General features: G+C 41.0%; 1 protein-coding gene across 1 annotated transcript in view; it reads right to left on the bottom strand.

Moving 5' to 3' along the window:
* The window catches only part of GAD2 (glutamate decarboxylase 2), a 149,260-nt gene that overhangs the window by 53,287 nt on the left and 78,312 nt on the right, over positions 1 to 17,661 (bottom strand). Inside the window, exon 8 of the mRNA XM_033934223.1 lies at positions 9,885 to 9,964. Coding sequence (XP_033790114.1) covers positions 9,885 to 9,964 — 80 coding nt within the window. The remainder of the gene's footprint in view (positions 1 to 9,884; positions 9,965 to 17,661) is intronic.

The raw sequence follows: 17,661 nt of genomic DNA, 5'->3' as shown, positions 1-17,661 counted from the left end.
TCTCAGTGCTAAATCAGAAATAGATTCCTCTAGGACAGTGGATATATTTTTAACATCAATTTGTGATGATTGCATATTCTCTCCTTCCAAGGCCTCCTGGGACTTTTTAACGGATAGTGGAAGGTAATAAATCTTATTTGGTGGAGGAATACATTCTGGAGAATATTTCAAAACTTCTTGCAAATATTTTTTAAACATTTCATAGGGAGAAATCCCTGGAGACTTAGGAAAGTTCAAAACTCTCACATTCAACCTTCGGTTGTAATTTTCAATGCTCTCTATTTTCCGGTGTAACAATTCGCTATCCTTTATTGCAGCATTTTTATAAGCTTGTATTGATTGGACCTCATTTTGCAGTTTCCCAATTGTATTTTTTGTTTCAGTATTTGATTGTTCAAACGTTTTAGTTAAATTATCCAATTTGGCTCCAAGAGCCTTTACCTCTTCAGTTGTCTTCATCGTGGCAATATCCAATTTCTGGAGCATCTTAAAGATTGCAGCTAAAGTGTCCTCTCTGACAGGGGAAAACTCCCCAATGCTGGTCTGCACCAGTAGAAGCTCATCTGCCATGAAGCCTTCCTCCATAGTTGGATCGGGTGCACTTTCGGATCCTGTTCCTTCCACTTCCAGGGCAGCTGCCTCGGCCGGACAGGGAGGCGGGACATCCGGTGCAGGCGAGAGCGATGTCTCCTGTCCTGGCGAGAATGAGCCTTCTCTACTCATTTTCACAGCAGGAGTCAAATCGCCCGTTGCAGAGCAAACCGCAGGCAGGTAATGCTCTAAAGTACGCTGTAAGAGGGCAGATGAGATGGTTGAGGAGGTAGGCGCCCTCACACTGCCTTTCCTTTTCGTGTGTGGCATACTGTAGAAGGAAATTTTCCCCGTTGTTTCAGTTGGGCAGCGCACACCTCCACAGCTACCTGAGCATTCTCAACACTGCCAGACTAGCGCCGCCATCTTGGCCACTCCCCAAAAGCCACCACTAATTTTTTTAAATAATAAATAAAGCTGGTTAATATAAGTTTGGGGGTGCAAAGCATGGTGCGTTGTCATCAGTTTTTGACTTGGTCCAGATTATTTATTTCTAGCTCAGGCCAATCTATAATTCCAGCTGTGTATCTGACTATTGGAATGGTCTAGATCAGGGGTGTCCAACCTGCGGCCCAAGGGCCGCAAGCGGCCCTGTGAAGTATTTTGTGTAGCCCCGGTCGAGGGTGATGCAGTGTTTTCCTCTGCTGCCCCCGGGTGTTTACCGTCTTGCCGGCTCCCTCCTCTGTCTTGCTGCACCGTTTGCACATTTGTGCAGCCCCAGAAACATTTTTTTCGGCCAATGCGGCCCAGGGAAGCCAAAAGGTTGGACACCCTTGGTCTAGATAGTTATAGCCACTGTTTATTTTTGAGCATAGGATTTTCTGGACCCTCTGTAGATATTTTGATTTTGCATTGTCTTTAATTGCTTCATGGAAGATGTTATCCAATTCTAAAATTCTTAGATACTTGTCTATAGGTAAGCTTTTTTTGGTTTTCCATTTCCAAATCGTACCCCTTGGGTTTCCTCAATTTTGCCCTTCTTTATACTGATCATTGTACACTTGTCAAACTCAAAATCCACTGGCAATTCTTACAGTATTTAGCAGTAATTGCATTTCAACTCTCAAATTTCCATAAAGTTGCAAATCATCCAATAAATGGGAGAGTTTTCTACTCTGCTTTGACACTTCATAGCTTAATTTTGTTTTGTTCAGGATGTAAGTTAAGATCAGAGCAATGCTGAATAGCCAAGCAAATCCTCTTAAATATTCATCTTCTGATGTTCACATTTCATAGTTTTTGTCAATTTACTAACAAAATTGTTGTCCATTGTTTTGGTGGTACGTCAAAAGCGCATCAGACATTGGCGCGCCAACAATTGCGTGCTGACATCTGTGCGCAGGATGAATGCACGCCACCAGTTCTGCTACTTTACTCCTTACAATTAGCATTCTGAGGGGGGGGGGGAGAACCTCCCACTACACTTATATCTGCTTGAGCTCCCGCTGGGGGAGAACCCCCCACTATACTGAAAACTCCCGAAGAGCGAGAGAATGGAAGTTTTCAGTGTATTTGGGGGGGGGGGTTTCCCCTTCCCAAAACCTCCCCAACGGTAGTGCCAACCAGTTCTAAGTGTACTGCGGGGTTCCCCCCTCAGAACGCTAATGGTAAAGTGTGAAAGAGGCGGAACCGGTGGAAAGAAGTTATCCTGCCGCTGTATCGGGCAATGGTGCGTCCACATCTTGAGTACTGCGTCCAGTATTGGTCACCGTACCTTAAAAAGGATATGGCATTGCTCGAGAGAGTTCAGAGGAGAGCAACACGACTGATTAAGGGGATGGAAAGCCTTTCATATGCTGAGAGATTGGAAAAACTGGGACTCTTTTCCCTAGAAAAGAGAAGATTAAGAGGGGATATGATAGAGACTTACAAGATCATGAAGGGCATAGAGAGAGTAGAGAGGGACAGATTCTTCAAACTTTCAGAGAATAAAAAAACAAGAGGGCATTCGGAAAAGTTGAAAGGAGGCAAATTCAAAACTAATGCTAGGAAGTTCTTCTTTACACAACGTGTGGTGGACACCTGGAATACAATTCCAGAGGAAGTTATAGGGCAGAGTACAGTACTGGGGTTTAAGAAAGGTTTGGACAAATTCCTGCTGGAAAAGGGGATAGAGGGGTATAGATAGAAATTTACTGCACAGGTCCTGGACCTGTTGGGCCGCCGCGTGAGCGGACTGCTGGGCGCGATGGACCTCGGGTCTGACCCAGCGGAGGCATTTCTTATGTTCTTATGTTCACATACTCATCCTGCGTGCAGATGTCAGTGCATGATTATCCACGCGCCAATGTCCTGTGCAGTTTCGGCGGTGTGCCATTTTTTCATGGCTTTTTCCAGCAAAGTCTATATGAGTCCACTAATTTTACATATTCTGCCACAACCAGATATGAAGTAGTAACTTAAAAGGCCTTTTTGCAGTTTATCAGGCCATTTGTTCTCTGTCTCCTCAAAAGTATCAGTATCATTTTGTTAATAAGCAGCTGGTCCTTTGTTCCATATGAATCTCAGCAGATGCCCTTTTGTTCAGGAGGATACAAAGAATTTCCAGACATATGATTTAATATTATGTTTGAAAATCATCTGGAAGAATGTAATTGGTCTGTAGTTGCTTGCTATAAGACCCTTATCGTTCATGATCAGAAATGTTTTTTTTATGTATTTATATACCACTTATAACCTAAGTGGTTTTACATTCAGGCACTCAGGCTCACATTCTATATAATTCAAGTTTCTAAGTTTATTTAAAATTTGATAAAATCGCTTTTTGCAAAATTTCTAAGCGATGCACATAAAAAAATGGGGGAGACAAGCAATTTATTGGGGAAACACTGCCTTACTTCAAATGAGAGAAAAGAATAGGGAGGAACTACAATCAGTATAGGAAAGAGAATGAGTAAGGGAAAAACGGAGGGGAGTTACGTTGATCGTTGCTTGCCTGCTTTAAATATTACTGTCTAATTAGCAATGGGACGGGTTATTCAAAAGTATCCCTAAACAGGTAACTTTTTAGTTTCCCTTTAAACGTGTTAAGGGTTTTTTCTTTCTGTACTTGGGGCATTGGGGGATTAAGTGACTTAAAAAATATACCAACTCTATACTTTTCAAGTTATTGAAACACAATGCAATAATTGTGCACCAGAATAGTTTAAGTGGCAAGGATAAAAAGCTCAAATCCCCATCTCCAGCCAGAATGAATCTTGCTAGGAGACTAGAAAGGTAAGTACCTCGCTGGCTTGTAAAAAAAACACAAAAAAACCTCCTTGTTTAAACTCTTAATATATCTTGTAATCTTCAGAAAACGTTCTGGCTTGAGACAGGGATCTGAGGCTTTTTTTTCTCCTTGCCACTTAAACTATTCTGGTGCACAATTATTGCATTGTGTTTCAATAACTTGAAAAGAATAGAGTTGGTATATTTGTTTTAGTTTAGATTCAAACCTTCTCTCTTACATATTTGCTGATAGGATTAAGTGACTTGCCCAGGGTCACAAGGAGCAGCATGGGATGTGAAACCACAACCTCAGGGTGCTGAGGCTGTAGCTCTAACCACTGCGCCACACATGCTTTCTACAAGTTTTCATTCATTCCTATGTTTTCCAAGTAGGTAGAATTTCATTAAATGGCACAGTCCCTCTCTCAAGGAGACTGATCAAATGACTGAGCCAGATCAAATGACTTTATCTTTTCCTGGTGCCCTCCAGTTTGTAACCTTCTTTGCTTGTTGCCTGAGCACCTCAGTCATTATCACATTGTCCGTCTTGACCAGGCTCACACTTTCCTCTGCTTGTTGGATCCATTTTGCCACTTTGTTGCATTCTTTGGGTTATCCCAAATGTCTCTCCAGATCTTCAGTATCACCCTTATCTCCTTACCCTCTTTCTCCACCAACTACCCCTGCCTCCTTCCCCTTCACCAGCATCTGCTCCCTTCTTCCCTCCCCCTCCATGTTCTGACTTCTGCCTCTACTTTTCTCTTCTAACCTGGTTAAACATCATCTTTAGGATTATCAGTTAATCAGTTGTTGAGGAAGAAGGAGAGGTTTCATGGAGTTCTTGTCATTATTTTCTTTGCTGATTATTTCTTTCAGATAGTAATAGCACTGTAAAGAAAGGAAATCTAGCACTGTGAGTATATAATGTGCTCATGGTGCCAGCACAGACTGATGGATATAGTTGGCAGTGCAGGCGTGTTGCACAGAAAACATTTGCTGCTTACAACACTTCTGATAGACAAAGCAATGGGGCCGGATGGTGTACATCCAAGGGTGCTGAAGGAACTTAGGGAAGTTCGGGTGGATCCACTGACCTTTTCAATGCTTCTCTAGAGTCAGGAGTGGTACCAGAGGACTGGAGAAGGGTGGATGTGGTCCCTCTCCACAAAGGTAGAAGTAAGGAAGTAGGAAATTACATGCTAGTAAGTCTGACTTCTGTGGTAAGCAAATTAATGGAAATGCTTTTAAAACAGAGAATGGTCAAGTGTCTGGAATCATGTGGACTACAGGACTGGAGGCAATATGGATTCACTAGAGGTGGATCTTGTCAGACAAATCTGATCAATTTCTTTGACTGGGTGACCAGAGAATTGGATAGAAGATGTGCACTAGATGTGGTGTATTTAGATTTTAGAAAAACCTTTGACAGTGTACCACACAGATGGCTAATAAATAAACTGAGTGCTTTGGGATGAGCCCCAAAGTGACGGGCTAGGTCAGGAGCTGGTTAAGTGGAAGACGACAGAGGGTAATAGTCAATGGAGATCACTCTGAGGAAAGGGATGGTACCAGCGGTGTGCCTGAAGGTTCTGTTCTTGGGCCTGTTCTTTTTAACATTTTTATAAGCAATATTGCTGAAGGGTTGTCAGGTAAGATTTGCCTTTTTGCATATGATACCAAAATCTACAATAGAGTGGACATAAAATGAAGAAAGACCTAGTGAAGCTTGAAGAATGGTCTGAAATTTGGCAGCTAAAATTTAATGCTAAGGAATGCAATGTCATGCATTTGGGCTGCAAAAACCTAAGGTAACGGTACAGTTTAAGGGGTGAAGGACTTTTGTGCATGACAGAAGAGCGGGACTTGGGTGTGATTGTATGTAATGATCTTAAGATGGCCAAACAGATTGAAAAAGTGACAGCGAAAGCTAGAAAAATGCTAGGATGTATAGGAAGCAGTATGGCCAGTAGGAAAAAGGAGATATTGCTGCCCCTGTATAAGACTTTGGTGAGACCTCATTTAGAATATTGTGTACAATTCTGGAGACCGCATCTTCAAAAAGGTATGAAAAGGATGGAGTTGGTCCAGAGGAAGGCTACTAAAATGGTATGTGGTCTTCATCATAAGGCATAAGGGGACAGACTTAAAGATCTCAATATGTATACTTTAGAGGAAAGGGGGGAAAGGGGATATATGATAGAGACGTTTAAATACTTACATAGCATAAATGTGCATAAGTCTAGTCTCTTGCAATTGAAAGGAAGCTCTGGAATGAGAGGGCTTAGAATGAAGTGAAGAGGTGATAGGCTCCAGAGTAATCTAAGAAAATATTTTTTACAGAAAGGGTGGTAGATGCATGGAACAGTCTTCCAGAAGAAGTGGTGGAGACAGAGACTGTGTCTGAATTCAAGAAGGCCTGGGATACATTGCATTACATTAGTGATTTCTATTCCGCCATTACCTTGCGGTTCAAGGCAGATTATATAAGGAGTTATTTGAACATTTAGGAATATATAAGGATTTACCTGGACATTTCCCGTGGTATTTTGGAATGGAGCGGGTTGCTATTGGGGATTGAGATGAGTCTTGCTGTGTTAGTTTGCCTTTAAGGATTTCTTGAATAGTAAGGTTTTTATTTCTTTTCTGAAGGTTTTGTAGTCTGGGGTCGTGATCAGTAAATTGGAGAATTGGTAGTCTAGTTTTGCTGCTTAAATAACGCGGCAGATTGAATTCCCTGACGGACAAGGCCAAGCAGCCTGTTAGAGTGCTGCTGGCCCGACGCTGCTTTGGATCAAAGTAGGGTTTGCTCGCGGTCAGCGGGGAGGGAAGGATGGAGGATCAGCAGGGGTTTGGCTGCACGGTGGGGGCGGGGGGATGGAGTGCTCAAGGGTTGTGCTGCACAAGGGATGGGAGGGAGGGAAGGATGGACAGAAGCTGGGCAAGGGTTCTGCTGCACGAGGGATGGGAGGGAGGGAAGGATAGAAGCTGGGCAAATTTCTATTGCACAGGGGGATGGGAGGGAGGGGAAGAAAGATGCTGCACATGTGGGGGGAGGGGAGAGGATAAGGAAGAGGATATTTCTCTGAAGTAGTGCTGCCTGATTCGTGATTCAAATCTATTTACCGATTCACTTCAGGTGAATCGGTTCGAATCGATTTATTTGCACAAAAAATCTAACTCACCGATTCAAAGGTCAGCCCCCTTGAGACCTGCTTGAGTTGAGGCTTTCCCTCTGCTGCAGCCGCCAGAGTCCTTCATCTAATGTAACTTCTGGCTTTGTGAAACCGGAAGTTACATCAGAAGAAAGGACGTTGACTTGCGCCTGTGCGAGTGTGCAATCTGTGGCAGTGGCGGCAGCAGCGACGGCAACTTGAAAACGTGTTGATTTTTTTTGTAGTTGTTGGCTCTTGGCTGGCTTGTTTCCAAAGACATTTCTCCTCTTGAGTCCCTGCATCTAACTTTCAGCATAAGTAAAGGATCTCTCTGCTGCAGTGCATTCTTCTTTTCCTGAGGCTATGGAATTGGGGGGGGAGGGGGAAGCTGAGGACCTTTCTTTAGAGAAGCTGAGAATTGGGGAGGGGGGCTGGGGAGGATGAATATGGGGCCTATATCTTTGGGGATGCTCTGGGCCTGGGGAAGCTGAGAATCGGGGGAGTTGGGGAGGGGGAATATGGGACCTATTTCTTTGGGGATGCTCTGGACCTGGGGAAGCTGAGAATTGGGTAGTGGGGCTAGGGCTTATGGGGTCCTTTCTTTGGGGATGCTCTGGGGAAGCTGAGAATCATCTCTGTAGGCTGGAGAGGGGGAATACGGGGTCCTTTCTTTGGGGATGCTCTGGGGAAGCGAGAATCGGGGAGGGGGCTGGGGAGGAGAAATATGGGGCCTATTTCTTTGGGGATGCTCTGGGCCTGGGGAAGCTGAGAATCTGGGGAGCTGGGGAGGGGGAATATGGGGTCCTTTCTTTGGGGATGCTCTGGGGAAGCTAAGAATTGGGGAGGGGGAATATGGTAGTGCTGCCCGATTTCCTTGATATTGCCTTGTTTAAATAAAATGTTTAAACTGAAAAAGCTGTGTCATTGAAAATGAATAGAATCGAATCGAAAAATCAATTCAACAGGGTGAATTGAATCAAATTGAATCAAAATATTTTTCACTGAATCAGGTAGCACTACTCTGAAGTGAAGCTGCTTAACCATGATATAGTAAGATGAAATATTTGTACTTTATAACCTGAAGGGGTTTAGGTGGGTTCACTACATCAGAACAATTCTGGGAGGAAGACCCCCGCTCCTTTGAACTCAGTGCCAAAAGGCTCAAAGGGAGCATTTCAGGTGAAAGTTGTGCCTACCACTTATGAAAAGTATATTGGCCTTTTAAAAGGGGCTAAGGCCTAGGCCAAAGCCTAGTTAAAGGATTGGGAAGAAATATTGTATTCCAGGAAAACGTTGATGGCAGAGGAGTAAAGGATTGTGTAAATTGCTAATCCTTGATGGAAGCCATTAACTGATTTGTGTTCTGGACATTGGTTCTTAAAGCCATTTAATTGCGTATGAGAAAGTGAACAATTTAAAATAATTTTTTTTTTTTTTTTTTTGGATAATCATATCAAGAAGCCCAGTGGAGTTAAAAGGAATAGACTGTAGCTAAAGGGCTATGGGAAATATGATTGCTTGCAGAGAGATAATTGTGAATACTGATTGAAGTATATTTTGTTTTGCCTCTAATACATTGTGCCTGCCAAAAGAAGCAGAAGGAAATTGGACCCTTTGACTGTGCTTTACTCAACCCTCTACCAGCCTCAAATCATTCGCTCAGTCTGTTACATGTAGCCAGGCACCCTAAGCTTGGCGTCCACCCTGCCTACACTCGGCCACAATAAATAATAATTATTTGACAGATGACGTACAAACTTCTTTATGCTGAAAATGTGTCCTGGGCAATAAAAATAGTTCTTCCTTGGTCTTTTTAAAATGTTACTTTTTTTTGTTATGTTATTTATTTCTTATATACCGCTAAATCCGTTAAGTTCTAAGCGGTTTACAGAGAAATATACATTAAATATACAATAAAGGATACAGTAAAATAAGATAAATAAATAAAGAATGGGTACTTTGAAATTCCCTTACTGTCCCGAAGGCTCACAATCTAACTAAAGTACCAAGGACAAACAAATTAGCAAATAGTAGATAGGAAAATAAAGATAGCGGAAATGAGATATAAAGCATCCTAACAAGAATACATAGAACTCTCAATATCATATTGTTAAAAACAAAACGTACATACCAAAGTAATAAAGTAATAGAAAGAAACTAATTAAATAGAAAATAGTTATAAGAATTAATCAGATATAGAAATATAGGAAGAAAATAAACATTTGAAGTGAGGAGAATAGAAAAGGTAGAGGACGGCATATGAATAGAATGGAATGAAAAACAATTAAACAATAGAATTCTAAGAAAATTTAAATGAAAACTAAACAAAATAAATAAAAAGAAATAGATATAATATGCATAATAGAACAAAAGTCAGGAAGGACTTGATTTCATTTCCCTCAATTTGATATACCAAATGAGAATTTAGGACAGTTTAGATTAAGAAAAATACAATCAACTTCATTACCCAAGCAGTCTCCCTGGTTATGCAGTATAGAACCTGCTTCCCATAATATCCCAAAAGTCACAGCCTGTTCCCTGACATCCTATACTTGATTCAAATGAAAACTTACAGTAAATCATTAGTGAAACTCTTGTTCAAAATCTAATTTGAGCTCATTCCTAAATGATAAGCAATGATGTTCTAGTTACATTTCTAATGGAATAAGATACCACTGGGCAGGGGCAAGAAAAAAATACACCGAAAATAGTTTGATGAGTCTTGGAGAGGAAAGGCAAAGCTTGCTGAAATGAAGTGGTCAGGATGAAGACTAGCACAATTAGGAAGTCTGCAAGGTAGCTAGATTGCATTTAATTTAATTTAAGAAACTTAAATAGCATCTTTAGAATCTTGCATTTGATTGTACTTATCAGTAACCAGTAGAATTTTCCAGATCTTCAAAATATTCTGTGTGCGGAATCCAAACTTACCTTTCATCACATTTGATCAGAATCACACTGTCAGTTCCAATTCCCAAAGCAGCTGCTCCCTTCTTTACAGAAAAGTGGCTCTGAAAAAGGATGTCAGAATTATTTTATTTTGTGGTATATCAACATGGCTGATTTTTGTTACAAAACCTTGAATTAAGTAGCCCATTTTGTAGAAAAACACATGATCACTGTTAGTGGCAGAAAGATACTAAATATTGTTATTGTCATCATTGATAATTATTATTATGCTTACAATTTCATGTAAGTTTTATTTAGAAATGCAGGAAATAATGGAAAACTTTGCATAATGTGATTTGACGAGAACAGAAAATGAAAGCTGTGCAGATTATATCTGAAGAAGGTGATCTTGAATACTAGGACAATTAAAAGTGCCACAACCTACAAAAGAGTTCATGTAGGTCATAAAAAAGACAGAGTTTCTGTTTCTTGGATTCTGTTTAGGTACATTCATTAGCTCCAGAAATGTGAATACTGGCATAATTACAATGACTATGTTGACTAAGAACCTGATTGAAAATTTTCATATGAACATATAAGCAGATGATTTTAATTGCACTCAAAAGGGCCAATATTCAGTAGAGGGGGAAAAAAAACATATTGGTTGAAGTAAGTCAAACTCGTAAATGGAAGTGGCCTTTGGTATCTGGGCCAATCGGACTCTTAAGCCACTCGTAGTGCATCCCAGGATGCACCAGGAAGGAGTCCTAAGGCCCTGATTGGCCCAGGTGCCTAAGGCCCATCCTATGGGAGTGGCCTTAGGTATCTGGGCCAATGAGGGCCTTAGGCCCCTTCCCAGTGCATTCCAAGATGAACCGGGAAGAGGAAGGCCCACCATTTTGGAAGAGACAGGCCTGTTAACATGAGGGATGGCATCCTTCTTGCTGGTCTTCTTCTAAAGGTATGGGGAGTTTAGGGGGTGTCAGAGTGGGGTGTCAAGGTGGGGTTTTGGGGTATCAGGGGAATGAGGGGCCCAGCAGCAGGAGGGAGTGGGCAACCATCCTGTCGATTGTGGAGGTGCGGGTGTCATGGGTGTCCCTCCTACTAATTGTGGATGTTGAGGGGGGAGGGTGTTGGGTGGTATCAGGCAGGAGGGAGTGAAAATTCCTCCTGCCAATCTCGGGGGGTGGGTGTTGGCGACAATGGTATTTTCCCCCTGATCAGCTGAGCCTGCAGGACTCCCTGAAGCTGCGATTTGGGGGAGTCCTGCCTGCTCAGCTGATCAGGCATTCTCATGCCACGATCAGCTGATGGCAGGGATCCCTCGGCAACGATAGGCAGCTAAGCTGCCTATCTTTGTGATCAGGCAGACAAGATTCTCTAACTGGTGCCTGTTGACATGGGTGCTGGTTAGAGAATCGAGGGATAAGGCATCTGTTCTTTAAGATGATTCTGCATAGGACACCAGTGTGTGATTCTCAACTGCTTCTTAGGCAGCCGCCAAGACCTATACAGAATCAGACCATAAGCGTATAATCCTCAATGGAGACTACATTGTTTAACTTGATTTTTTTCCATACTTTTCAAACCACCCTCATAGGTACCTATATATTTTTCAAATCCTACAGAAATGGCACCACACAAAATGCGCCACTTAACTTACATACAAGTATGTGTCTAATTGCACTACCTACACTGTCACATGTGAGGTAGTTTTAGAAGAGGCCTTTTACACGTGTATACCAGCATACATGTGCAAAACATCCTTTATAAAATGATCTCCACAATGTCAGCGACATTAACCTCTGAAGCCAACTGCACAGATAGTTCTGGATACCAAGCTCAAAATGTTTGACCAAGGCAGACCTGTGACAACACAGCTGCTTTGATTACAAAAATTGGACTATATTGGATACTTAGAGGCAAGCTCATAATTGAAAAAAAAAATTAATTGGGCGATAGGTGCCTATCTTAGATGCGATTCTACAAAAGATAGCCGCCTATCACATGGCACCTAGTGGCGACTACCAGCATGTTTAGGGGTTTAGGCGCCACTAGGCATGATTCTCTTAAGGACTTAGGCACCTATAATGTAGGCCTTTAAGAGCTGATCTACATTACAGGCACCCAAGTTTTTGATAAGCGATAGGCACCTACATTATAAGCACCTATCTTTTTAGATGCCATTTACAGAATTTCCCCCTTTATTGTCCCAATTGGTCAAGCAATCTAGGGTCTCCCACATGTAAAGTACTTGATACATCTGAAAATCAGATTCAGTCCTAAGTAACGGTTATCACAATCAAGAAGAATTTTAGGAAGAAATAGAATTTATCAGGTCAGTACTTTCTATCTGCATAACTGAATGCCAACTGCACATCTAAATGATATTAAGCAGACATAATTGACTTAGCTAATTACATTGAACTGCACCATGATGGACAAGTGATACGCAACCAGATGAACAATTTGAATCAATAAGTATTATGTAGCATGATTCCACTGTATCTGTAAGATCTCTCTTCAAAGACATATCAGGGGTAATTTTAAGAAGGATTTTTTAATGTTTCAATATTTTTATTTTTTAAATTATATTTATTAATTTTAAAAGCTAACATCAAGTGCAACATATTGTCACGATCCTAGCCCCAAAGTTGGACTCGTGCCTAGCTTTTCTAGTGCTAAAGCTAGCCCAAGGATACAAAAGACTAACCACCGTGATAGAGGTGATAACAGTAGAAAAGGAATTACTGACTTCCCCTTTAATTCTGAAACAAACAATCTGAAGGGAGTAGAGGAGGTGCAGGGGAACAGCCTAGAACAGCCTCTGAGGCATACTTCTCCCTCTGCTAGTCCCCAGCTGAAAGGGATAATTAAAAAACCAGGAAAAGCTAAGCAGGCAGGGCAGGTAGCTCCTCCTCCTCTGAGAACAGGGCGGGCTCGTTTGTGCAATTTAGAGGCTGCTCTCAGGAGGAGAAGGGCAGTCTTGCCTGGGTCAGCTCCAGGAGAGTACTCACCTGATGGGGCTCTGGAGTCTCAGGATATTGAGATGAGTGAATGTGATACTGACTGTGGGGCCAGCCAGCAAACAGTGCCGAAGCCCATGGACTGGGTACAAACTAATGGACTGCATGGACCTAAGTTAAGTGGCAGGTCTGGTTAGTTTACATTATAGCAGTAGGAATCGCTCTGTATGTTTTTTCAAAGCAAGTTGCTTAGTGAGCTGAATGAGACAGGGACTGCTGTGCTCAGTTAGAACAGAAAAGAAAAAAAAAAACGTTTTGTTATAAGCTTTAAATAGCTGACTTCCTGAAGTTATTTGGTTGTTAAGCTGATATAATTTGCCTGAGGGAAGTAAGTAAGTTGGGGAGAATCCACTTTCCATATAGGTGGGTTAGTGGGGCCATTCGTGGCGTTCTGTCTTGCAGAACATTTAACAGTGGATTCGCTTACTCCCTTCCCCCCTCTCATCAGCTAAATTAAACTGATTGAGGAACAAGCCTGTTGCACTGCAGGGCTTGGGCAGAGTACTGCTAGGAGTGCTAGTCATATTGCTGTGGGACCAGTGAAGTTTTAAGACAGCAGCAATTTTTGGACTTATATTTTTGGCCATTTGACAACAATGATTTTTGGACTGTGTTATTTCTTTTTCTTCTTACCTGTATTAAGGTGGCAGCTGAGCTCTACTGTTTAGGCTCAGCTATATTTTTGGTTTGTGGATTAACCTTTTTCATATTGGAGTCAGGACTGCCTAGAAGTAGACTCCCATTTCAAGAACACAATAAAGTGTTTTGTTTTGAACCATGAACTGACTGTTGTGCCAATTATGTCTTATATATTGTCACGTGGGATCCAGCAGGACTTCCTACTTAAAGGAAGCACGTCAAAGAGGCGCTAAAGTGAGCAGAGTCCGGAACCCCTGAAGGCTCAGGTACCGGCTACGCTACAATATGATCAAACAATGTACAAATAAACAGCACTTAATTCCATTAAATGATATAATAAATACATATCCCTTTCCCCCACCCACCCACCCTTTCAAACAGCATAAAGACATTCAAGAGTAACGCCAATGATCAAGACAAACAAAATTGCGATCAAATAATAAATTAAAGGCATATCCCTCCTCCCCTCCCACCCATCCATCCTGGACATGTATAATTAAAGGCCTAAAACTAATAATCAATCTTTACAAAATTATGTTAATGGGTCCCAAACCTTCATGAATTTCTTATAATGTTCCAATTGTATTGCACTCATACGTTCAAATTTATAAGTCTGACACAAGGATTCCCACCAAAAACATTAGTTTAACGTGTCCTAATTTTTCCAATTTTTTAAAATGAGCTGTATGGCAACTCCCGTCATAAGAACATAAGAAATGCCTTCACCGGATCAGACCAAGGTCCATCTTGTCCGGCGATCCGCGCACGCGGTGGCCCATTTAAGTACACCTTTTGGGAGACCCGGATTTCCCGTATCCCTCAATATGGTTTTCAAGAAGATGTGCATCCAACTTGCGCTTGAAACCCAGAACAGTAGTCTCCGCCACAACCTCCTCCGGGAGAGCATTCCAAGCTCCAACCACTCGCTGTGAGAAACAGAACTTCCTGACGTTTGTCCTGAACCTGCTGCCACTTAGTTTCAGGTTGTGACCCTGTGTCCGTGTGACTTCCGAAAATGTTAACAATGCTGCTTCCTGGTCTATTTTATCAAATCCTTTTAATATTTTAAAAGTCTCTATCAAATCCCCTTGCAGTCTTCTCATGATGAAAAGTAGTCTTTAGTACATGAAGTTATTGGACTCTTAGCCCTCAATAACGAGCCAAACAGCACTGTATCATATGTCAATTCCACTGGAAATTCCAGTATTCTATTGATTTGACTCCAAATGGATCACCAAAATTTAAGTATCAAGGGACAAAAGAAGAGCAGATTATGCAGTGTCCCTATATCAAGATGACATCTATTTGACTTAGAACTATCTAATTTTTGCAATCTAACAGGGGTCCAAAAACTTCTATGCAACAAAAAAACCCATGTTTGTCTCATAAACGCTGACGCTGTACATCTCATCCTCCAAGTCCAAATTTGTCTAAGATCCTCGCAGCACTGGCTGCAGGTGGGTATACGCACACTGGATGATGTGTTATCAGATGGAAAGCTGCTTGACTTTTCACGACAGCAACAAACATTTGGTATTGCAAAGTCTCAGGTATATAAGTGGTTGCAGTTGAAGCAGGCCATTCAGGCGAAACTTGAAAACTCAGTATAGCTTGCTGGGCCTATGCTTCCAGACAGATTTGCTGGGCATCAGGCAACCAAGTGGTATAAATTAATATCTGAATTCTTGAATAAAAAAACCCAAAAACTAGGCTTCGAGACATTTGGAGCATTGAGATTAAGCAGCAGATTTCTGCATCTCAATGGTCAATATTTTAATTGACAGTTTAAAAGTCAGCATAGAACAATAGTCACCGTCAACTCTGGTCATCGTATCTCTAAAAAGATATAGGGGAATTAGAAAAGGTTCAAAGAAGAACAACCAAAATGATAAAGGGGATGGAATTCTTCTCATATCAGGAAAGGCTAAAGAGGTTAGAGCTGTTCAACTTGAAAAATAGACTGCTGAGGGGGATATGATTGAGGTCTACAAAATCCTGAGTGGTGTAGAACAGGTAAAAGTGAATCAATTTTTCACTCTTTTAAAAAGTACAAAGACTAGGGAACACTCGATGAAATTACATGGAAATACTTTTAAAACAAATAGGAGGAAATATTTTTTTCACTCAAAGAATAGTTAAGCTCTGGAACTCATTATCAGAGAACGTAGTTCCTGGAAGAAAAGTCCATAGTGTACTATTGAGACAGACATGGGAGAAGCTACTGCTTGCCCTAGGATCAATAGCATAGAATGTTGCTACTATTTGGGCTTCTACTGGGTACTTGTGACCTGGATTGGCCACTGTTGGAAACAGCATAGTGGGCGTACCCCCTTTCTAGTCAAGTTTTCAGGATATCCACAATGAATATGCATGAAAGAAATTTGCATATAATGGAGGCAGAGTATGCAAATCAAGTCTGTGCATATCCATTGTGGATATCCTGAAAACCTGATTGGCAAGGGGGTACTCCAGGGCTGAGTTGAGAAACACTGGGCTAGATGGACCATTAGTTTGACTCATTATGGCTCTTCTTATACTCTCCCTTGCCAATGTGATTATATGCACATCACACCTATTTCTAATGCCAGTATATGAGTTCAAAATGCCTCTTATAAAATTACCCGGGTAATGTCAAGAATGTGTATACGTTAATGTAATTTAGGTGTTGGCATGTTTGGGTAGAGCCTGGATAGAGCAGTAATTTACAGATGTGCTCATAAAATGTGTGCATACACACATGCTTTAGGTGTCAACATTGACACCTGCTCCCAAGCAAGTTTCAATGTGCATGGGTTTATTTTACTCATGATTTCTTCAGCTTTTGTGGGTAATTTTTATAAAGACACCGTTGCATCTTTACAAAACAGGCCCACAGTGGGCACCTGCTTGACCTACCTGCTTAGGTGACCTGATATAAAATTTCCCTCATCATTGCTATCTGGAGGATAAAGGCTATTATTTATCTTTATTTTTTTATTTTTTTAAATTCTTTATTTATTCATTTTCCAAAATTGCAAACAAGCTCATTAATACTCGAGTACAGATTTGCAATAAACATCAAAGGAAACTAATAATCCTAACCCTGCCCACAACAGCAGCGTGAGGTAGTTAGAAGGAAAAAAGATATATTATTTAGTCCACAATTAGAAGTAAAGATCCAAGTATTAGAATTAATATGGAAAAAATATACATAAGTATACCAAACATCAATTATAAGAGCAGCCCAGGAGACAATGATGTAAACCCCCCCCAACAGCCTGTACTTTAAAAACTGTAGGAGTAACTATCGGACCAATCATCACTTCCCCCCCTTCCTTGGCCGAAATAAATTCCAACAATTATCTTTATTTTTACATGCTTGAAAATATTTTCAATTGGCATTGGCAATATTCCAGGGTCTTTAGAAAAACTCAGCAAAACTTTGTTTCAGATGTGTCGGGGAATTGTCCTAATGTAAGGAGCTCAACAGCTGGAGGCATTCACTTTCACTGATCTCTTTAGGGCAACAAACCAATGTAAAGGAATTCCCTTTCCTATGGCAACAAACCAATGTATTACTTTGCCTGAGATAATCTTAGATCCCTCAATCAATCAATCTAATTATCTCCCCCCCCGTCCCCCTTTTTGATAAGCAATGGTAGAGGTTTCTACTGCGGCCCAGGGTGCTTAATCTTGTATTAAACTCAGATTATATTTCCCCTCTTTTTAGATTTTCTTGTTTGCAAATTCTTTTCTCACATCATCCTTATGTTCTAACCTAATCTGATTAACACATTTTCTTTTTTTTTTTTATTGTATTTTTTCTTTTTCCCTCCTTTCCTACTGTTTCATGTGTTTGTTACCCCAGTTCGTGTTTTTTTTTTTAATTTTAAAGTAATTATTTTTATTTATTTTATGATGTATTTGTGATTTAAGAAATCCAATTTTATTTCTTTGTAAAACGCTTTGTATCCTGAAAAGCGTTTAATCAAATAATTTAATAAACTTGAAACTTGAAACTTGATGCTCATAGAATTCTATGAACATAAGAATAGCCTTACTGGGTCAGACCAATGGTTCATCAAGCCCAGTAGCCCGTTCTCATGGTGGCCAATCCAGGTCACTAGTACCTGGCCAAAACACATTGGAGCATTTAGCGCACCAGGCTACAGTAG

This window comes from Geotrypetes seraphini, chromosome 2, assembly GCF_902459505.1.
Source record: "Geotrypetes seraphini chromosome 2, aGeoSer1.1, whole genome shotgun sequence".
Classification (NCBI taxonomy): domain Eukaryota; kingdom Metazoa; phylum Chordata; class Amphibia; order Gymnophiona; family Dermophiidae; genus Geotrypetes; species Geotrypetes seraphini.
The sequence above is the reverse complement of the archived record's forward strand: the minus strand, read 5'-3'. Positions and strand labels throughout refer to the sequence as shown.